The sequence below is a fragment of the Anticarsia gemmatalis genome, chromosome 7 (genome assembly GCF_050436995.1).
Source record: "Anticarsia gemmatalis isolate Benzon Research Colony breed Stoneville strain chromosome 7, ilAntGemm2 primary, whole genome shotgun sequence".
Taxonomy (NCBI): domain Eukaryota; kingdom Metazoa; phylum Arthropoda; class Insecta; order Lepidoptera; family Erebidae; genus Anticarsia; species Anticarsia gemmatalis.
The window spans coordinates 8,966,890-8,990,941 of NC_134751.1; the positions used below are offsets into that span (position 1 = coordinate 8,966,890).

General features: G+C 36.3%; 2 protein-coding genes across 2 annotated transcripts in view; one reads left to right on the forward strand and one right to left on the reverse strand.

The window, feature by feature from the left end:
• The first annotated feature begins 10,394 nt into the window (after positions 1–10,394).
• LOC142974202 (uncharacterized) lies at positions 10,395–13,428 on the forward strand. The gene is made up of 6 exons (XM_076116366.1): positions 10,395–10,452; positions 11,430–11,500; positions 11,916–12,146; positions 12,243–12,413; positions 12,542–12,706; positions 12,793–13,428. Exons 1-6 carry the CDS (start codon positions 10,395–10,397, stop codon positions 13,426–13,428), a joined length of 1,332 nt encoding a protein of 443 aa, XP_075972481.1.
• A 4,665-nt stretch (positions 13,429–18,093) lies between these two features.
• Positions 18,094–24,052, reverse strand: part of Bx (LIM domain-containing protein Beadex) — a 47,989-nt gene continuing 42,030 nt past the window's right edge. Inside the window, exons 5-6 of the mRNA XM_076115977.1 lie at positions 20,235–20,385; positions 18,094–19,784 (exon numbers count right to left, since the gene is read on the reverse strand). Of these exons, the coding sequence (XP_075972092.1) occupies positions 19,650–19,784; positions 20,235–20,385 (286 nt within the window). The 3' untranslated portion in view covers positions 18,094–19,649. The remainder of the gene's footprint in view (positions 19,785–20,234; positions 20,386–24,052) is intronic.

Sequence of the window (24,052 nt, forward strand, 5' to 3'; positions counted from 1 at the left end):
AAACAAATTCAAACGGCTCTTCTCCAGCCGTAATCCATCTGTTGTCATGAAATTAATTAATGCCCATTTTGTACCGAACACAATACAGACGAGGATAATTATCCAACGCATTCATATAAATTCAATTTTACTGGCATATTTTGAGTACTACTGAAATATATTTTATTAAAGCAGCGCATGAAAACATGTGTAAAATTTATTAATTAACGAATCAAATTCTTTATTTCTTTGTTAAAAAGGTTTTTGGTGGATAAAGGAATATTTCACGAAACTTGTATTATGTACAGTAAATTTATTATCCACATTAAAAAGCGCTGAGTATTCTCAGAAAAAAACAGACACAATAAAGATCAATGTATTTACAAAGAATGTATAATTATTGTTTGCTTGAAATATAAATACATGAAATTCAGTTTTTCCTGTCAAAATTATGAAAATAACAACTTATGTTTGCACATTGCTAACATTTCGTACGTACATATTGCTGTTATACTGAAGAATCGCAATTATACAAAGGTGAAATTAGTTTATTTACATTTCTAACTACTTATAAACATACCTTTACCCTTAATAGAAAGTACACAAGCATCCAAAAAAATTGGCCACGTACAGTCGTACACTATTCAAAAGTATTAAGATAACACTAAATTAAGCAACGGCACATACTTACATATTTTAAATGCGAAAGTAACTCTGTCTGTTACTCAATCACGCCTAAACTACTGAACCAATTGCATGTTTGGTATGGAGATATTTTGACACTCGATAAAGGACATAGGTTACTCTTTACCCCGGGAAAATGACGCATACCCATTAAGTCTCGGGTATAAGCTAGTTTTACTTTAGTTAAGTATCATACATATTCATACAATACATAAGATTGTCCACTTTTATCTAGTCCACAAAGTAAAAAAATCCCTTATAAAGTAATCATAATACCTGCATATTTAATACTAAACTTCGACAGCGATACCTACTTAGTGCATCTCCAGTCATCTCTTAAGTCCCGCCAGCATCTGTTATCATTGATCAGTGGGCTAATTGTGCGTTAATCAGTCGTTAATGACCGGTTGTGTGGGCCGAGGTCATTATGCGACCACCGTCCGTGCAATCAATAATCTACTGTCATGTGCAACTTGATCTAATTTGTCGCACGTCTAATTACAAGTGATGTGCCGTTGTCTTTACTCGGACTTTAGTGGAATTGATTTAGTTCTATGCTGAAAGTAGTTTAGGTTCAGAAGGTAGACTTACCGTGTAACAGTTTTTAAGTTTATAAAGAACCGTAAATTCAAAACGAAACAAAAAATATAAACAATTAATGGCATACGTAGTTCAAAAGGATTTAGAAATATGTACTTTAAATATGTTTTAAAAAAGGGATAGCGAATAAAAATAAAATTTTCACTCTATTAATTTTTGTTGTTGACTTATCTTCAAAACCTCTGGCCATATTTTTGAATCATAACATAGAGGATTACTTCCTAGCGCATCTTAAGCTAGATTCAGCAGCTAGGCTGACTTATCCTTTCATTACAATTTTACTCCCAAACAGGCAGAACATTTAGCCTGTACCTCCAAACGCCAATGACTCGTCTCAAAAAAACAAATCAAATAAAGGTGTTATAATTTTACAGCAGTCATTCAGGTACATTTAAACAATAACACAAAGCCAGCCATTAAATCCGTTCGTTACAGTCCAGTTCGGTGTCCATGGCAATTCATTAGCGTTGCCCGTGTCACATCATCCGATATTCGTGTCATTGCCGCCACCCGTCATTTGACGTCAATCGCAGTCAATCGCGGTACACGCGGCCGTCAATCGCGCCTGATTACCGATGTGATTGCGCATTGATCGCTCGGTAACGACTGTTTGCATGTGAAATGCACAAGCAACAGTGTTACGGCCAGTTCTATTTGAGTTCTGTGTTGGTGAATTGAATATTGGTTGCACTAAGTAGACGTCTCTTATTAAGAATGCATAGACTGATTATGGAAGTACACGTGACATAAAATTCACGGTTAATGTACAGTCATAATCCTTTAAAATGGGCAGTTGTTTATTTTTACTTGGGTAAACAAACAGCGAAAAACGTAAAGCGCTTTAAGCCTGGCTATAGCGTATTAATCTCCACTTCTTTAATCCCTTAACACTACCGAAAATATGAACTAGTGGAGCTATAAAAAATTGTAATAAAGCCATAACGGAGCGAAACGTGCGAATAAACGGAGCTTTGGTCGTAAAACTGTCGAATTGAATGGACGATGCAGTTGGCCGCGCCGCGTTCACACGTGAAACAAACAAGACAACAGATTTTCTTTTCACTGTGATCAATTCGAACGTAAAATAAAGTACAAGTAGATGTACCATGCTGTCCGGTTGAAGGGGATGCGTATTTTTATAGGCTCCCAGTTCTATTCCTTTTATATGTAACGTACCATAAATAGAGAAAAATCTGATTTTTACGATTAATACTTTATTTTTTCTAAACCCTTTTCGAAATGTTAAATTTTCATGCCTTTTAATACCACTTTACCTGTCATTACCATTCTTTAGCTCAAACAGTTACCAATTAGGTCTTTATTAGACGATACCGTATGCTTTATTCAAATTAGGAGGCTGAAATACACGATTCGCTTTAACGATCACTCATAGAAGCCAAACATTCGCGATCACAGTCGATGTTATATGAACGCAGCGTAAAATCAGGTGCGGCCAGGGATCACGTTCGCATTAATAATGATAAATTCACGTCATTAATTCGGGAGGATTAGTCGCGGGGGGCGAGTGCGCGCCACCGATAACCAAATATTAACTCAATTAGTACGGAGACGCGGGCCGTGCATTCAAATGTCTGCTAATCCTACCCCTTTGATATCCTAGGACTGACGGTATTACGTGTGGACGGTCCGGAATGAAAGGCCTTTTGTAAATAGTCAGTTTGCTTTTAGTGCTCCGAACCAAAAGTGGAAGCGGAACACTTATCGAATCACAGTTCAGTCTGTTAGTGTGATACAATCATAGATTATGTTCTCGGTTTCCAATAGACTTTTAAAGTCGAGTGTCATTACTAGTTAACTTATTTATTTCATGCAGGCAGAATGGAAACTAAAGATAAGAATCCATTTATAAGTTTACTGTTACGTAGCGACAAGATGTTTATTTAAATACTAATCATATTAGTTACTTTTCCGAAAAAAAGAACATATCACAGGTACGTGATTTAGGTGTCAATCTCACTCCGGACCTCACGTTTCGTGAACATATTGTTACGGTTTGTAAAAAAGCGTATAGAAACCTTGGTTTTGTCCTTAGGCAGTCGCAAGGGTTCTCAAATATTACCACCGTTAGGGTGTTATATGATGCTTTGGTTAGAAGTCATTTGGAACACAGTGCTATCATATGGGCTCCTCATGAAACAAAGTATAGCGGCATGTTAGAGCGCATACAAAACAAGTTTACACGCCACTTGTATTTTAAACTATACGGAGTTTATCCATTCTACCCGTTAATGTATCCAACATTATTTGTACTAGGTATGGTTGGGTACAACGAGCTTAGGGTGCGAAGGGACTTTGTCCTTGCTATATACTTAGTAAAGTTATTGCGTGGGGTAGCGCATAACCCAGGAGTGCTCCAACACTTAAATCTGAGCGTACCAGACCGGTACGTGTGGAGGCGGCGCCGCCCGCCACTGCTTGCAGTACCGGTGGCCAGGACCAACTTGCTGGCAAAAGCGCCGCTCACGCGAACGATCCGAGTGCTCAATGAAGTCCATGAGCGACTTGACATTTTTTCGTCAGACTTGGGTGGACTCACTAAAGTTTTATTAAATATTGTTACATATTAAGTATAACTTTATAATAATTATAAGTATATAAGTAAGTATTGATATGTGTGTATAATATAGGTATAAGTGTTATAGTTATGTATTAGACGTGGTAGTCTAATTTAATTTATGTTAAAATATTTCAGTTTAGTATGGTAAGAACAGTCATATTAAAAAGTTAATTATATTATGTTAATTTAGACTAAGTTACATTATGAATATGCCACACTGTCGCATTGGGTACAAACCTGTAAAGATAGTTGTAAGGAAGATAAATAAATAAATAAATAAATAAATAACTTTAAAAAACACCAAATAATATTCTAGCCGATTCGAAATTAGTCACTTATGAATTTTAATTAGCAAGTGCATTTACCTGTTATACTATAGCACATACACGTGTGTTAATCGCATAATTACGTGTTGCGTATCATTTACATATCTCAGTAAGAGTGAAGGGCGAGCTAATGACGTTAATCCAATTAATGTTGCCCGATCGTAATGACAAATGCATGGTTAGCAATGACAGATTGCTAATACGCAGCTGACGATGCAGAGGCGAGCGATGTGACGTCACGACGCTGTGACGTGCCACATTCATCATGACACGTTTGGACACTATTTACATAGATACATGCGACGTCAGAGAAATTGTTGATAGGATATGTTTCATACCTTACAGCTTTGGCTCTATGGTTTTGCTTAAGTATTTTTCTTTTCTGACTGGTATTAACAAAGTAATGGTTATCGTTGATGATTCAAACAAAACTGCATTTTTTAGCTGAGCCCAATAAAAAAAAATATTACGCGTTTGGAAATGTCGGGAAAGTCTTGTGTGTTTGTAGGTACACCAGTTAATATTTCTGGAAGACTTTTTAAATTCGGCAAAAATGGGGTTGTGCAAACAACGCAAAATGATTTCCTAGCAACTTAGAATCCAAATAAATTTTGAATAAAACATAATTAATAATTAATAAATTTCGATTTTATTAATTATAACGGTCTATTTATAACTCGAAGATTTAACTCTTCAAACAAAACCAAATACCGCTTAATACAAATCAAATCGCGATTCGCAACAATCATTTCTTTGAACGTCCCCAGCTTTTCTTCTAAAGCAAACGTAGTGAGCCATGAGCAAACTTAATCCAATCCGCGTCTCAAACCGAGTAAGACGTCGGCTCAAACAAATTATTTGACATAATATCGTTAATTAGAAACCCTCCTTTGTAACCGAGGGTAGGGTAATTAGGTTCGGATGCTATGAATGGGCCCTTTTTCTGCTCGTTACGGCTGAAACAAAGGGGCCAAAGAAGTAAACAGACTGTATTCAGACGCGGATTTGCATTAGTACTGACAATGAAAGAGTTTGACTTTAATTCTGTTACAATGTTGGTTTTGGTTTGTCTACAGTTTTATTGTTAAACGTCTCGAGTATTGAGTACTTAGTATGTAAGTTGCTATTGTTTCCCACCATGGAGGTTTGGCGCAATTATTTGCTTTCACTAAAATCATGGCAGCTTATTGCGGAGTAATTAATAAAAAAAATAAAGGCAGTGTTATCTTACGACAGTCTCTTTGGTTAATAATGTTTATTTATTTATTTAAAGGAGAATGGGCAAAATAGTATGGAGCCTGGGCGATCCGCGGCCAAACTTGATTTTTTGGTTTTTTAATGTAGTTTAGTCCTATAATTACCGTGTAGAAGTTTTATTGCCGCGACGCACTTATATGACGAACAAAATACATTTTTGTTTTTGAGCACTTTTAATAGTATAAAAACATATTTTTGGCTTATATTTGGAGATTAAATAAAAAGTACTGTTTATATTATTGCATACAAATGTAGACATTATTAATATTCGAACAATCATAACATGTAAATATATAAATATCGTAACAAGTAAACATCTTGCTCTTCTATAATATATTCACTGAGACGACTTATCTGTCTTGAATGCTCAGCTTAAAAACGAGGCGTTCATAGCCAGTTGCGCTCACTGGTCGGTAAACGATCTGTTGGTTAAGCAACCGTTGGCGCGGTCATTCTATAGATGGGTGACCGCATTGTGGTATTTGAACTGAGCTTCTCCGTGCTTCCGAGGGCACGTAAAAAGTCGGTCCCGGTTGTTGTCAACTAAGATAACATTCGGGCGGCTTGAACAACTTTGAAACTAGGTCAACCATATGATAGATAGATACGAGTTACGATTATTGTTCATTTTGATGGCATTGCAATCGTTATAAGAAGATGTAACGTTATTACACAGCATTAAATGCATTACAGACACGAAATAATTGTATTTGTTCTATTAAATTCCATTATATTTACATGTCAATATATTGTTTCCTGAAAGGATTGCAGCGAAACGTTCTTAGTAAAAGTTGTTCCTAGTTATCATTACTTTAATTTGACACTACTTTCATTAATGGCCGCCGACCGCCCAGGAGTGCCCATTCTCCTTTAGTGTAGTAGTGGTACATAGGCGGACCATTGGATTAAATGAACAAGTTTGTGGTAGGTGTACTATAATTAATATTAGTTTATACTATCGAACCAAGAATTATGTAAAGAGACACTTTTCACATCAATGAAATTCTGACAGACGTGGATACTAGATCTTGGCTAACTCTATAAATGTATTTAAAAACTAAGAGGAAAATAAATCCTTATATAAAAAAACAAAATTTTAAAATCACTGCAGTTAGTTTTGTTTTTTCACCTATTTATAAGGTATTTTTTTTGTTGTTAATATAGCTCGTGGTGCACAGGCCACTCGGCTGTAAGACGTTTCCCCTCGCGGGTTTAATTGCGCCACCATTGTTCCGACTGATTTGATTCTGTATCTCTCTATAGGGCACAATCATAATAACGAGCTTAGCGGCCGCTACACACAATTTTTATACACTCGTAAATGCACATTTTTAGATGCTTTATTTACGGCTTTTTAAAATAATAATAAAATTTACTGACTATGCAGGCTTGCAATAAGATTTTTTCGCTGTAACATTTCGAAACATAAATTAAATGTTAATGAAGATAGAGAAAATGCCGGTTTAACTCTTTTACACTCAATGAATAAATTGTAGGAATCAACATTTATAAATTAAATAAATATTATTATAAGATACATCAAAAATATTTCATTCTTAACACAACGTAAACTAAATACTTACGAAACATCTGTCAATGCAGTAAATGTGTTTTCTATTACCAATATTGTGTAAATATCAGTAACGTATCTATGCAATTTGAGCCACGTGTCATGCACACTCTTTCCCTGACAATTTCAACAAACAACAACTTGCTCCTAATTGTGTTTGCGATTCCTTTAGAAAGCTCTTTTGATTCGCCTCCAATTGTGAAAACTCGTTTTGAAACGACGTTAAATACGACGGAATTTCAGATAATTAACTCAGATTACGGTCTTTGAGCAAATAATTCGCTTTTATTGTATTACATTTCAAGAAATATAAACGTCAGTTTCAAAATTGATTATATGTGTATAACTGCATGTACTTTTTTGCATGGAAGAAATGGTTTGACACGTCTAAACCCCTAATCTTTATATATGTTACTGTAAAAGCCCGAACTGTGGCAAATCCTAAGATTTTCCGGTAAAACCTAAGATTTACCAACTCTCAATGGTAAAAGTCCGAACAAACCAGAGTTTAAAAACTATGTTACGATATATAAAAAAATCCTCCTTCATAATTATGTTTATAACTATTTCACAGTATAATTATATACTGTGACATAGTTATAAAGAAGGAGTTTTGGGCAAAGCGACATGGGTAGGTTAGGTTAGAAGGCTAAGGTGGGAGCGAGCGAAGCGAAGCTCCCACCTTAGCCTTCGTGGTTATTTTTTTTTAACCACCCAGAAGGAGGAGCCCCGCGAAGCGGGGCTTCGGTGACAGCTCGACATCATCAAGTGAATATAGGTAAAAGTTCGAAATAAAATAATTGTTCGGACTTTTACCATTGCGAGTTGGTAAATCTTAGGTTACACCGGAAAATCTTAGGATTTACCACCGTTCGGGCTTTTACAGTAACATATATATAATTCTTCTGTTCTGTTCTGTTGACTGCCTCTGTGGCGCGGTCGGTAGTGTATGCGACTGCGGTGCGAGAGGTCTCAGGTTCGAATCCTGGGTCGGGCCAAAAAGTCTTTTCTGAGATTTTCTGTTAAGAATTTCTTAGAGATTGCCCGGAGTTAGGAAGTTGAGGTCGAAGACCTCCGTGCCTCGGAGAGCACGTAAAGCCGTCGGTCCTGCGCCTGACCTCTCACTGGTCGTGTCGGTTATCCGTCCCACCAAACTATGAGAGTGATGGAATAGAGAGTGTACCTGTGTATTGTGCACACACTTGGAACACTATAAACAAAGTCCTGCACAGATGGCCAGTTTCAATGAAACTGACCGCCGTAGCCGTATATCGGCTAGGAGGACTTATCTTATAATTCTTCTGTAAGTGTGTATGTCACTGAACTTCTCTTAAACGACTGAACCGATTTTGATTAAATTTTTTGTGTGTGTTCAAGGGGATCTGAGAATGGTTTAGATTCACAATTTTGTCCGCTGGACAATGTTTTTTAAATTAATTTTTAATTTATTAGTAACGTGTAGACAGGACAACGTCTGACGGGTCCGCTAGTACTTTATAAAAACTTGCTTACTAAATAATATAATAGTACTTTAATTGCATATTGTTACGTTAAAATGACCCGTGTTTTAGTAACACCGGACAAACCATGTCACCTAATTATATTTGGTTTCAAACAAACACAGAACCAATACAATAGTTCAACCGCGCCGTGAAAATATCGAATATCGAGTAACTTAAAACCCATGCAAATTCGGAAAAACCTATTATAATCTGCATCGCACACCGCTGGACGCTCTTTTCATTCGATACCTTTTGTTGGTGGATTCAATTAAGTTTACATCGGCACCGAGGTCAGTTAATAAAAACCGAAGCCTACAAAAATTGGCGCGTAAATCAAATTCAATAAAATGCAGTACAATAGAACGGGACGGGACATCGGAAAATGACGGCGTGGACAATGCCGGTCGCACTCACACTGGACCAATCAATTTATATTGTCAAGCACGCGAAACAGATACGCCACTATTATTAACGTTCACCGTTGCATGCCCTAGGAATAAAACAATGTCGTGTTCGTCACCACCGCTCTATTATATCTGCAATGACACTCGCAGTGTCGTTAGCGTTGTGGTCAAAACAGGTGGATGACTGAAGGACTCAAAGTTTGTCGAGTTGATTAGGTTTATTGGTGGCAATGTGTATTTTTTTTACAACCTTTTGGTATCATACTTTTGCGATTAAGTATTTATTGCAAAACGGAATCCTATTAACAAATATCAATCTCTATCTCATTTTGTATAAGTTAATACGTATTTTGAATTAGTAAGATACGACAGCTGCACTCAAAACAAAAGTTTCCAAATCTTCAAAATAATTTAAATACAAAAGGGTAACACTCCGTCAATTAGATGCACCGAGCGAGCACCTTCACCCTTCACATTACGAATTCGCGTCCACCTTTCCACGTTCCCGAATTAATCGCCCGAGAGCCTCTCTCTATTAAAGTTTCTTCACAAGTTGTTTAAGAGGCTCAAGTTCTTTAAAACTCCGCAGATAATGTTAAACATTCATTTAAGTGCGCGAAGAACGCCCAACTTCCGAATTGTCGTATAAATCTCCTAATTCTTGAACCGTTTAATATTCATATCACCGTTTGCAAGTCACAGTCGGTAAACCTTTGAAAACTTCGTCAGGCTACGATCGACGGTCGGACGATCGTCCATTGTAAGATATTATATTTTACTAGCAGACCCGCGCAACTTCGCTTGCGTCACATAAGAGAGAATGGGTAAAATTTTTCCCCGTTTTTGTAACATTTCTCGTTACTACTCCGCTCCTATCGGTTGTAGCGTGATGATATATAGCCTATAACCTTCCTCGATAAATGGGCTATCGAACACTGAAATAATTTTTCAAATCGGACCCGTAGTTCCTAAGATTAGCGCGTTCAAACAAACAAACAAACAAACAAACTCTTCAGCTTTATAATATTAAGTATAGATACTACTTTGTAAAATTATTGTACTTCGCAAGTAAGGAGTGATATCCGCTGTGTACAATCATATTATCTAAAAGGCTATTTGTATCAGTGAGGAGACCACACTATTCGATCATTTCGAGGTCTATTTTTATTCGTCTATAGTTAACAAAACAATTCATATTAACTTTTTTCTAAACATTGAATACTGGCAAACAAATTGTAAAAGGGTTCCGCGAAAAACTATGTTATTTAAAAATAAAACATTGATACTACCCGAACCAAACAATGAAACTGATACAGGTAAATTTTTATTCTCGTATAAAATTTATTTATTTTAGAACGTAACTTTTTTAATACCACCAAACGAGGAAGTGTAAAGCAATTGAGAGAAGCCGCCAAAACACGTAGCTCGTTCATTTAGACAGTTATAAAAAGACCAATATAAGTTGACACTGACTGTCTTTGCAGCTCGGTAACAATGAAGAACATGAAAGAGTTGACTAAGACATTAGAACGGGTCATCGTAAAATGGACTTGTAACAACAGTTTGAAAGTGCTATTGATGTGGCTGCATCAGCGGTTTGGATACGATATCTGCACAGTTAGACACAATGTCTATCCTCTAATCGTTAAAAGAAGGTATCAATTCTTACCTTCCTATATTTTACTTTTAACCAACAGAGAAAGATATCGTATTCATCAATAAATCAATGCTATTCCACAAAACTAACTTTCCTCTCTAAATGTTTTATACATTTATTCGATTTGAAATTAAACTGAAAAAGACGTACACAGCGCTCTCGTCGCTCCACGTAGCGCGGCGCCCGCCCAAGCCATGTTTCCGTCCACGGTATTTTAAATAAACTGCACCTTTTTATGTTCTTAGCATATTTTTCAAAAGTCGACGTCCCTCCAAGCGTATTAATACGCACTCTTAAACACCCCTAACATGAATAATTAGGTGTTCCACGGATTTATCCCTCAGCGTTATCTGTAAAACACGCGTTTTAAATTCGCGAAGTCATTCTTTTCGCTTTATTGGGGATAATACATCTTGACTCGGATGAGATTCTGATTAATGTCTTTAACTCGAGTCGGCGCAACTTTGTCAAAGATAGCGGAGAAAAATAAAGGGACGTGACTCGACTAATTCGATTTTTATGACAGAGAGAGTTAAAAATAATTAGAGCGTTTAGCAGAAAAATAAGGATCTGAATACGCACGCAGGTTTCATTCGTTAATTTTTATCTGGCAGTGTAATATTTCATTGAAAAGTAAATAATATATTCCTCTTTTGAATTCATGCTGTCAGAACAGCAATGTCTGTGACGGTAAAACGTCATTATAATTTAGTTTTCTTATAAATGTTTATGATTGTTTTCTACAAATATGAAAACTAAAATTCTAATTACATTATGTTTCGGTAATAATACACGATTTCATTGTTTAATTGTAAATGTTTTTATAAAATAGCTTGTTTCTAGGATTCAGCTAACCCTTTGATTATTTCCAGCATTATCGTTGTGTGTTGAAGTATACGCGGAGGGCGAACAGGAAGTGAAAAGAGGACTGTTCCCTTTTATGGTAAATATTCAAGTTTCGTTTATCGTCTTCAGTCGTGTCAAAATTATATTTCGTATATTCACCATCATCATAGCTCGAACTTTTTCGTCCCGTAGTTCTTGCCCGTGCCTCAATCCAGTGTATAAAATAATAAACAAATAAACTCAGCATAAAATATCTAGTCTGTACTTAATAAGATGTACTAAACTAGAAAATAATTAAAGATACAATAATTAAATATTCTAGATTTAAGAGTTTTAATTAGCACATCCAACTTAACTTTCCTTTTTGAGTGATGAATTACTGTATTATAAGTATGCACAGGTTTCCTTACAAAATGCAGCGCGCGACGCTACCTTGCTGACCAGGGGGGGATAATGACTTAACATCGAGAACTATAATGATTTGATTAATATGCTGACATAATTATTACTAGGCTTTCTTATACTACCCGGATGAGACAATTGTGGACGGTGCTGGTGCTCGGTTCCTTCGCGCTGCTGTGCTGATTCGTGCTGACTGGCTGGTCACCTCTGCCATCAGCCCTAGTGTCTCGGCGGATGGACCCAACGGCTTCCCACGTAAAACACTCCTAGCAAGAGCTGGTGCGGTTGTTATTGATAACAAATTCACACTGAATGAAGACGAAGATGAACAGGAGCGAGAGGTAACAAAATATTATTTTGTAATATTAAAAGTTCTGAGCCATTTCGTTAGAAACTCTTATAAGCCAGTTATACTCTTTTTATTTCTTGCTTCCCAGATTATTCAAATAGTCCGTCCCTACAACCACAGCGCCACACAATGGTGGCACACCGATATCTCCTTGATGAAGACTCTCTTGCCGTTCAATATGACGTCAGCTGTCGGCGTCATCCACCTGAATCCCAACCGCGAGTACGAAGTGAAAACTTGCACCATACTCATTTATACCGTAAGCGTCTATTTTATTGCCAACATTTTCATCTATATTTATTTCAGTAATAATAAGTATTTCATTATCTTTGTTTGACTATATTTCAATTGTTTCGATGATAGCTAACGTGAATGTTTATTTTTCAGAAATCTAGCAATTCATCCGATGAAAGAACCTTGATACAGCTGGGTGTGGAATTATTACCTCCGTCGGTCGAGAATTGCGGTAGTCACTTTGTCAGCAAAACGATGACATGTGCTTCTGACAGCGATGACAGCAAGCACGAGCTTGCTGATCCAAACTTCTGTCAAGTAAGATTCTGTTATTTATTACATCACACCAAAGCAGCCGTATTTTTTTATTATAATAACATCCCATTTATTTTTAATCAACTCAGGGCAACCGTGGTGGACCTTTAATATGTGAAGGAGAGGTGATGGCTCTTCAGACGTACATTGACAACGACTGCAAGCAGCCTCATTTGTATCAGCTATTGTCAGTTTGGGACAACTTCATAACTTGCGCCACTGAAAACACGTGTCGGGAAGAAAAGTGCACCAATATTTGTGATGTGACGAACAAAGATCCACCCGAAACGGATGCTGCCGAAGCATCGACTGATAAGGAAGTAATAGTGCAATCCACTGATTCTACCGTCACAGATGTCCAAGTTACTACTTATGCTACGTATGATACAACTGCTCAAGAAGTTGAAGGCGAGCAGACGCCATCTCCCACAGCTACGTCTGAAGAACTATCTACTGCAGATCAACTATCTACAGAAGCTACAACGTCCCAATCTTTAGCGAACCCCAGCTCGTCCGATAAAGAAGAAACCACGGAAACAGCAAATTGGCCGAAAGAAAAATACCCAGACGCTCGTAAATCAATGGATGACATTGACAGCTCAAATAGGAAACCAAGTGTGGAAGCTCAACAGCAAGTAAAGGCTAAAGTGCGCAGCGCTGGACAGACTATTGTATTAAACTATAGTATTTTCTTTGGATACTTCATTTTGGCATGTTTGATTTAATGTTCACTTAACGTCAACATTCTCTAAAACAATAAAGTCTTTCTTTTTTTCAATGGTGTTTTTGTTAAGATATATAAAAGACCGAGAAGATTATTAGATATTTGCTGCCACTCAATCATACATATTTTTCATATTCCCGGCCATATTTAAACTACGTTATGCCTGTAAAGTTTCACAGAAATAAGGCAGACTAATTCCAAAGGATGTACTAGCTCGACGATGACGATGGCAAAGTTTTCCGAATAAGTAGAATTAAGTAAGGTTGCAAGCTTAACGCCTCCGCAGCTTGCTCTAATAGCATTAACAAGTTTCCAGACCGTATTGAAGGAATTTATATAATGTGCACAATGCACATGAATATTTGATTATGAATGCCTCACTTTGTTTACTTTAAGGAAAATTAAGTTATGTTTCGATGTTGCCTATTAGTATACTAGCGGATCTCACGTACAGTTTTTCATACTAAGCTCATAATATCCCACTACAAAGTAGCCTATATAATTATGATACTAGTTGTTGGAGATCGAGTATATTCATGTAAAATTTCATTGCAATCGGTCCAAAATTCTATTTTAACAATATTAGTATCAAGATACTAGTTTTACTTAATCCTCATACCATCCTATCCTACCTATCCAACAAATCTGATTAGATTTGTTTCTTCTTTCACTACGGCTACGGTTTTGCAATAAAAATACATAACTGTAATATAAGAATATTACTTTAACAGTATATTTTCCACTAATTTACTTAACTATAACAACCCTAGAGCCAACTTTAGGTTAGTTAGGAATACGTTACGAGTACACATAAGTGTCACCTTAAACTAATTATCATATCGGGTAAGTCTTCGTCGCTAATTCCCTGGTCCCTTCGCGACTGGAGCTTCCTATTTGCATTTTCACAAGTCGTGGTTAAGTCCACTTAACTTCTAAGTCCACAACCCTTTTGCAATTTGTCTTTAATAAATTAAAGTATGGCTTACATAGTTTATAGTCTTAAATTTATTATTACCTATACCATGTGGCTTGTTATTTATTGGCTCTCTCACTGTCTGGTAGTCAAATACTTAATTTTAGTTTTCTATTTCACTGTGATCAATTCCGTTTTAAAAATGGTTGGCTTAATTATCGTTTGCTTATACTACTGATATTCTTTTATCGAAGTGATTATCACCACGTTGCAGAAAATTACCTACAATTATTGCATGCATTGCGGTTAAACATACCAATAAAGTTAGCAAAAACTTCAATTAATGTATACAGCGCAACTATAGTGCTTATAATTTCATAACACGTCTTAGAAATATGCAACAAAGAAACTAGTCCATAAAACATATCTGCTATCAAATACCAACCACCTTACAACTACGTGCTTACCAATAAAAAGTCGCAACTGCATCATCTTTAAACTGAATAGCATTTTCTTCCGAACTTCCCGAGTGCACTGAATCGAAATGTATCTTAATACGACTCGATGTGTTTAAATTCGAAAGGGGATCGCATCGGAAAACTGTTATGCATATTTTAAAGTTAAATTTACTTACATCGAACCCACGGCGCCGAATGAAGATTCCACTCCAATATCTCTTTGCGAACTTTAAAATGTTTTATGATATTCAGCGGACGTGATAACGGTAAATTTGTGAATAACCCACTCAATCGAAATGAATATAAAACATATTCATTTGAATTTATCGTCCGCGAAAGACGTGAACTTATTATAATACGTACTTTATGAGTCAAAGTTTAAATAACGTCGATTTTAATCTTACGAAACGCCTAAACGTTCTTCAATAGCAACCGTCTCGGCGAACAATGTTTGTGTAAAATGCATAATTACATTTTGCATATTAATTACAACAAAACAAACGCAACTTTTAGCATGGATAATACGAAGAGGGTAGTTAACAAACAAAAGGAATTAATTCAACAATCTCGTAAAAAGAAATAAGCAGTTCATAAAACTTTTAATAATTAAAACTCAAATAAAAATAGGAGCATCGGGGGCATAAAACGTCCATTTTATTTAGAGCTGCCCTGCCGCTCTCCTATTTACAACAAGGTGGAAAAATTGGCGTTTTTTAATTTCTGTCGAGGGGTCTTCCAAAATGGTTGTTGTGTAAGAACCATTTTCCTACATAAATCCCTAGCCGGAGGGTAAAAGAACTGACAACTGTCGTTAACTCATCCTGACCGGGCATTAAGGAGTGTAAACAGGGAATAGCTCATAAAAATAATAGCTTGCCTATTTATCATGATAAGACTAAAAATAGGGTAATTTTTCTTATATTCGCCCGACATAGTACGCAATGTAATGTAATTTTTAATTCTTACTTGGACTTATTTTACACATATAAATGGTCGTATTTTTATTTGTATTAAACGTTTGAATGAATTACCGTAATACTGAATCCTACAATGATCACCTTATCTAAACAATAGGAAGCCCTATTGTTTCCAATATAAGAACTCAAAATAGTTTGCTTACGCAAAGTTTGTATCAAGACAAGTGTCTGGATCACTTATGCCAACAACCTAATAAATCGTCCACCAGACTACTAATACCTCGCTCTAACGCTCCCTGTCCTTTAAAAAATACCTATTTTTATTCCCATAAATAACAAACGTCATTTTAAAATATATTTGCGATTCCTATCGTTAATTCAAATAAGAGGTTAATTTATTTTCCTTTGTAATTTCTAAAGATAAACGAGTTCATACGCTAGCTAGTCTTGTGGCACAATCATCAAATCAGGCAGCGTGCCCGTCGGCAATTTTCAATCTTTTTCCTATTTGTGACAGTAATAAAGCGGCCGGGAAAAGTCAACAATCAATTTTGTATTTCAATTTATTCCCAACCATCCTAGTTCGTGCGATGATAAGAAAAAGAAAACGCGTTCATTGAAAACGGAAATTATTGCAAGAAGCCATCAGTGGTGTGCGGCAGGCTTCCTACTCTGTTATACTGTGTTTTTATTTTCATTTTTCGCCAAACGGTTTCAGTTTTGATTTGTAGGCGCGTCGACCGGCGCCATTTTTCACGCACCTCATTGTGTCCTCGGCGCTCTAGGAAGCCGGCTGTGAAGGTTTGTTCGCCCGTGAGCAGTGTGACCACGTCACACCATACGCCTTTTTTGTAAACAAACTTTTCACTTTCGATTTATTGTCGTATCAATTCAAACATATCATTTTAAAAGGACTTGATAATTTTATAAAAGTTTGACAATCAAATTGCTCTTTAAACTTTTAAGCCTAATCCTCGCTACAACTTTTTAACAAACTTTTTCGCTAACTTGAAATGTAACGTAGGTAGATAGTTAAGGGATGCAGTATCGTGATTTGGTGGGTTGTTTACAGTGGTGAAATTAAAGATGGCATCGATAACAATTCTATCAGGGTTTGCTAGCCGACAATGAGGGCGGGGGTGTCGGGAAATTGGGGTGATTTTTCTTCTCTTTGCACGCTCACCGTTACGTACTGTCAGCAGAAAAATTGTTTGGTTGTTTATCAATGTTTTAACATTTTTACAGGTAACAGTTTTCTTTGTGAATTGTAGCGTGGTTTATTTAAAGCGCTACAATTTTTAGTTTTTATGTTAACAAATAACAAATTATTCTTGCGTTGCTTTGTTCGTTACTCACCACTTTTCAGCTACTTCTTAAGACCGCTTATTGTATCATTGTGTTCTCATTAAAGAAATTACAATCTTGTAATCTAAACTGGCCACAGTCTTTATGATATATAAATACAGCATTCGACAGATCACTTGATAGATTAAAGACTTTTGAGAATATCTTTTATATTTGTTGTTTCGTATAACTTTTTATTTGTAAATTTTACAATGTTAGAAGATTATATTATCTACTTGATTCAATCGATCATGGTTATTGACATGAATAAAGAATCAGAACAATTGATAGGCAAAAGTCTTGAAAATAACTACTACATTTTTTTTGCTATCGGTACAATCAATGTCGGTACTTCTCAGGTGTTATCAGTAAGTACTGGTGAACCACAATGACAGTACGGTCGACATTTTTACACCCCCGATATGAGACCGCTTTGCTCTCCATTCTCGCCCACTAAAAGACCACCTTACCTTCCGGAACCTCAACTGATAATATATTTTCTTTTTCATGGCTTGCTTTATTGTCCATTTGTTGGTGATCGACACAATGCGTAAATGTTTGTTAGTATTGATAGTTACTATAGCGAGAGGTCAAACTAATATCGTTTTGTAGTGATATAAATATAAAATGTACTTCTCTAAGTTGAAGCAAAAAAAACGTAATACCACTCATAATCAACATGTTCAAAGTTTATGACAAAATGAGTTTTGACTAAGTGATGGTTACTCTCGTAAGTTAAAAAGACATATTGACTCTTTCTCGCAAAAAGACACAATATATTGACCATGCAATAGGTAAATCTTATTTTAATCTAGGAAATTTATTTCAATTTTATTATTATCTATTAAAATTTTGAGTACCTGGGTATTTATTATTAGTCTTGTTTTAAAAATAGCATAGTAATAAAATAAAATAATATAAAAAATAAAATATAAAAAAAGATAATCCCGTTAGTAACGAATCATCTTTTACGTTAATCTTTTTTTCTTGGCGATTATAAAGGAGGCTTAAGTAATAAAAATAATAAGACAATGTTATTCTTGAACAAGGTTTTAATGAACTACATCTTTGGTCGTATCATTGGTTAAAAGAGAACCTGACACATTCGTATTTATACAAATGTCTACACAATTACGTGTCTCTTAACTAGAGGAATGCATGAGCTTGTACAGTCATCAACATAAACACTATATTGTTTACACATCAGAAAAGATTCGAAGTGATCGCAACTGTACTAGTTACAGCACGGGACAAAAACACTTGTTTTACAATAATTCATTAACATTGCACATGTACTTAAATGCTCGTAATATACGCATGATAAAGGCTATAATTTAAAATGTGAGACTGTACACAATTAAATGCAAACAGTTACAGAAATCATCCGCGGACGACACAAATATTCATTTAAATATCACTAAACAAACTAATTTGAACTATTCTGAATTATGTATTTCGAATCAACACATATATCCACATTTTACTAATTATTCAAATATTTTATATTTACCATTGTATAATAATAGATATACAATAATCTACTTACAGTAAGTGAGCTATTTACATAAATAATACAAACATCATAACAATGTCTATAGTAAACTTAACAGTTAATATACATACGTACAAAAGAAACAACAAATTATGTAGTCGAATTCAAGAGCCTATTATTATAAAATTTTACACAGCGGCTTAGCCAAATAAAAATAAAAAATACATCCAATTTATTAAGCATTTTGATCGTTCAATACAGGTAGCTAAGGAATTTGAGACTTGTTTGATTGTACTAAATACGTACATATAGAGATGATTATAATATTTACATTAACACTTATAATTTTATTCTACAATACGTTTCATCCCTCAAAGACGACAATTCGGCAGTCTTAAAACCCGCGCTCGTTAAGGTTTCAACTTTAGGCCGGTCGCACATTCAGCGGTTCAGCCGCGCATTAAACGCTTCAGCCATCGAGACTTCGAAACTTTTGTAGTAACACTTCCTGTGTGACTCACCTAATCCTAGTAACATAATATAGCTACTCTACACAGTCTGACTAGCAATTACGCCTGAACCGCTAAATATCCCGACTCTAAGATGAACCATTCGTACTCAACCCTCACAATATACGCTAAAGAGAAAAATACAGACATGATATATTGCAACTTTTAACAGTTTTATACAAAGAGGAGATTCAATGATCCTTTAATTCTATCCTAATTTAGCAAAACTGCGTCTGAGATCAAATTATGAGATTTTAACGAAATAAAACAATTCTCCTTTACACTTATTCTAATAACATAATATCATATTTTATTCGAGAAAAAATATGAAAACGAATATTTATTATGTGCCATATTATAAACAATTAGAAACTTTAACTAGAGTTTGGCATTTACTTTGCTTTTAGTTTTTACACTTAGTACGTCATGTCCAGTTAGAAGACAATAGATGTCTTTCCGTAAGCTGCGTTTAAACACTGAAAGTTTGTTAGAAACGTCAACCGCTCAATTTTGTTCAGTCCAGGTATAGCACGCGTATTCAATTTTGATACTTGGCGTAGGGGTGAGCCGCGTCTCACGCGCTATAATCTCAGCTGGACGCTGAAAGGCCCAGGGGCTTGAGGTGCGGTGGGGGAGCGAACGGCGCCGGCGACGAGCCCGACATGTTGTTGTTCAGATCACCGGAGCGGCTCGAGCCGTTCATCAAACTCATGGCGTTGCTTGTCTGTTGAACATTGATTTAATTAGGTTTCGAATACATCACACACACGAGATATTATACTAAACTTAAAATACATCTAATCTTGTTGTATACTTAAAGAAACCGTATATCTCCTTGATAGAGCTAATAAGTAGAGCCTATTATTTTATATAAAAAAATGCAAAATAAAACAACACTAATAAATAACGTGACGTAACTCATTAGAACCATGTTGCAATTTCCGCCGAGGCAATTGGAATGAAACGTTATAAATTTCTTTCTATAAGATCAAGCCATTACTTTATCATGTGGTATCTGAAGGGTTACTACGAACCTCCCACTATCCTGCCGCTATCGATTGCTGTTACATAAGCAACAAAGTTATTTACTTTTTTAATTCAAATGGTATCAAAATTTGGAGATAATTTCGTGCTATATAAATAAATATCAATTGTTTTAAAGAAGTATAGTTACCGGTGGGGGTGGCAGGTGAGTAGTCTGCCGCTTCAGGTGCGCAAGCGGCGGCGGGTTGTAAGCCATATTGGCGAACACCAGGCGCTCCTCGTAGTCATACTCGCACAGGATCTTGTTGTCGCACAAGTAGAAGCGATCGCCCACGCAGAACCTATGACAAAAAACATGCGGAATTATTACACGGTTTTTGTGATAATTATATATGACGGTTATTTCTTTCAATACTGCAGCCATTTCTTTGATCCTGACTGAAAGGATCAAAAAAATGTCTGCTTGTTCCTAGAAAGTACTATTGGAACAGGAGATTTTTCTAGGGTTCTGTAACTTTGATATAATCCCTAGTTCGAGTTTGTATCATACGTAGGTAGTTAGATATCTTAAAAATGCATCGCTAATAATTAACATCACTTACAAAATTCGACTTAAATGAATAAAAGCCTACATCAAACAACGGAAACAAACGTAGTTTAATCCAGTCATACTATTTCTATAAACGTTAGGACTATGAAATTGTTTCCATAAAATAATACACGTATTTCCGTTTAACATTAACGACTAACAGGAACCAGGCTTTAACAACAGGCCAACGTATGTTGATAAATAAACTTGGCGAATTCCGAGGAGAAAGATCCAATTAGTGCTGCTACCGGAACCTAGCGCTACCCACTGATGTTACTAAACCCGATCATAATTAGGGATACGCGGAACGAGCGATCGATGTGTATGTGCTACTGTTAGAATGCCTTTTAAAATAAATTACAAGAATAATATGAAATAATAACAAAATTAACATATGTACTTTGTTTTGATCTTGGAAGCCAAACGCAGAACCTAATATACATAATTAAATTTATTTTTAGTTAGAGATCTAATCGTAAAAATCGTTACTTTGATGAAAGGAAACCCGAAAGCAACCACCATAAAACGTCTAAGGAATAAAATTTACTATCATGAGTGGAAAGGTCAGCGCGAAGCAAGGAGGCGCGATAACGTCACGCAAGCGAGCATCCCTCAATGTGGCAAAACAAAAGGTATCGCCTTCGACTCGCCAGTGGCCGCCCGGAACCGCCGGTGATAACGCCGACCTTATCTCCCCTCGAGGCTCGCCCCCCGCGCGCCCGCGTCTCCGCCACCCTGCCAACTCTTTTGTTTCACTTGTCACAAAAATTAAGCGCAATAGCTCCGCTACAAATGTCTCTTTTTTAAGGGGCCAATTTCCACCGCAACTCAGTCGATTTCGCCGCTCTTAATTAACTTTATTTCCTGTTCTCTTCGTTCCCGACTTTTGTTTTGGGCTCGTCGTTTTTTATTTCGCTATTTTTTGTCTGCAGCTGCGTAATGGAAAAGATGGAAAACGAAATTTTAATGACTGTGTGCAAGTTAAGCTTTGTTCGACGCGCCATTGTGTCGCGACGGCATCCAAGCCAAGTTTGACGTTTTACGTTAAGCGGACGCGTTCAGTAGCTCCCCCACCAGAGAAACAATAGCGTCCAGGAGAATTCCAGATCGTACCAATCTAGCGATCTAAACGTCTCAACTGTCCGCTCCGGTAGCTATTTCTTACTCTCGCTAACTCTCAGATAAATAGAAACGCTTATTTTATTTTAACTTCATCTCTTAACCTGTAAAAGTAAGAGAGGAATACAAATATGTGTAGTCCTAAGTTCATAACAGCATGAAGATAGTTGAGTCACATGTGGCGGTGATGATAGGCGGGTCGGCGGCGACGGCGGCATGGAGCGTGCGATCCGCAGCACGCGGCTTCCGCCGCGGGCGCGCCACCGCCGCCGCTCGCCGCCAGATTGCTACTAAATTATTTAGCCGTTTAGCGATATTCGCCCGTGATATCTGCCGTCCGCTCCGATCGGACAGCCCGCAAATTGGATTCAGATTTCTGCCCGGCGTGGAAATTGATTTGTACGTGATATTTAATAGTTTGCACTACCCTACTCTTGTTGTTCAATGTTTATCAAGCTTAATAGGACTAATTAGTGAAATGCCTGCGTACGTTTTCACCGAGCATAGCTCATTAATGAATTACAGTGCAATGCGAGTTTACCGGCGCTACAGTATTTTCCAGATTTCGAGGCAAAACGCTTTTCATAATACGAAGCCAACTGTTGAATCTGAATTCTAAAAGCAGTCGAATGAATATATAATTCGTTGAGAATGTCGCGCGAGATCTACTAACACGGGAAAGGTTCACAAGTGACATATAAACCATTCAGAGCGGCTCCAATCTTCGCGACCTTTCTATTATTTAAACGGACGCAGTCCGGCGAAAATTGCCGTTTTCGCGCCTGCACCCCTACTCTGAACTTTACACGGTATTTTCGGGACTGAAAATAACAGTAGCGTGGGCTGATTTACATTTTTACCTTTATTTTATTATTTTTATTTTATAACAAGAAGCGACTCTAAAAAGAATCAACTAACGAGATAACTTGACACTAAACCGCAAGTTTACACTATCTTGAAATGTTTGTTGGAGCGAGACCAACAAAATAAATTCATCTCTTGGATTCCCGTAACGTGAGTGGATGTAGTGTAGTCGAGTCCAGAATACGGAGCGAGATATCTGAGGCGGCTGACAACATCGTGCACCGTACAATTGAATTGAATAAAACAGTCGAACAGTATTCATATGTTTTGATTAGTAAAGAAATCTCTTCGTTGGGACTAGATACGCTGCTTTGGAGAATTATTTAAGCGTCTCTTGTAATATATTCAAGTGCTGTGGGACGTTTCTAAGTTTGATCAAGTTAACTCTTTTACTTTACTGTTGTTTTGATATTTTTACTTTTAGGCTAGAGAGCTACCGTATTATTATTAGACGTTTATAAAACGATAATGTTTGGAATAATGATAATGTATTATTTCATATTTATATTTGCTGATATTTATTGTTGTAGTGGTTTCTAATAATACCACGAATTTTGTATATAAATAATTTGAACAACAGTTGTTGTTATCGTTCCAAAAATTTTAGATTCATTTTGCTATTAGAACGTACATCGTTATTGTGAACAATTACATGCATTTCAATAAATTTAACATGAAATCTGTTCGGTTAACAACTAAGCCTCAATTGAATCGAACCATTTCCAGTAATGAGGTACATAATAAACTAGTAGTTGTATTGTTACCATTTATTGCGGAGTTCAAGGGAATTCTAATGATTTTATGCGGTAACAATGCAAAATAATTATGTATTCCCTATTAATTTTAATAGATCAGTACGGCAGCAGTTAATGCAGCTAGGAATTTAGTTATTTGAAAATGTTTAGCTATTGAAAAAACAACTTTATTATAATCGGACTTCGCAATATGTATTTCCCGATCGTAGCCGGAAACGTAGACCTCAAACCGGGGAAACACTGATAATAAATGCGGATATCGTAATTAAATAATTACAATGGCTATGATATATATGTATGATAAGACTATTAAAATAAGTAACCAATAAACAAACTTCGTATTTACGATTCTGTCACCATAAAACAAGTCCAATCGATTGCATCAAATTCCCAACCTATTATTCTGCTCACACTGTAAAGTACGAAAGCGTGAAGATAAGTAAAATAAGCTTCGGAATTTATAGTCAGTAGATATTAAATGTTCACACAGGGGCGTATAGGATCGTTGTCTTTTTGCCTTTTGACTTTATTATGTAGCGGAAAATTTAATCGCGTTCTTTTCACGGTATCCGTGAGATGAATAAACAATCTAAACTGCTGTTACATTATATCTCTAGCCTGTTTATTCTTGCGAGTTAAAGGATTTTTGTCCTACTCGGAAATACGCGTAGTATGTGAGTC

Excerpts from the sequence above, each read along its gene's own strand:
- LOC142974202 (XM_076116366.1), top strand. The coding sequence starts at position 10,395 with ATGAAGAACATGAAAGAGTTGACTAAGACATTAGAACGGGTCATCGTA. Across the intron at positions 12,147-12,242 it reads AAGATGAACAGGAGCGAGAG|ATTATTCAAATAGTCCGTCC; the intron begins GTAACAAAATAT and ends CTTGCTTCCCAG. Across the intron at positions 12,707-12,792 it reads CTGATCCAAACTTCTGTCAA|GGCAACCGTGGTGGACCTTT; the intron begins GTAAGATTCTGT and ends TAATCAACTCAG.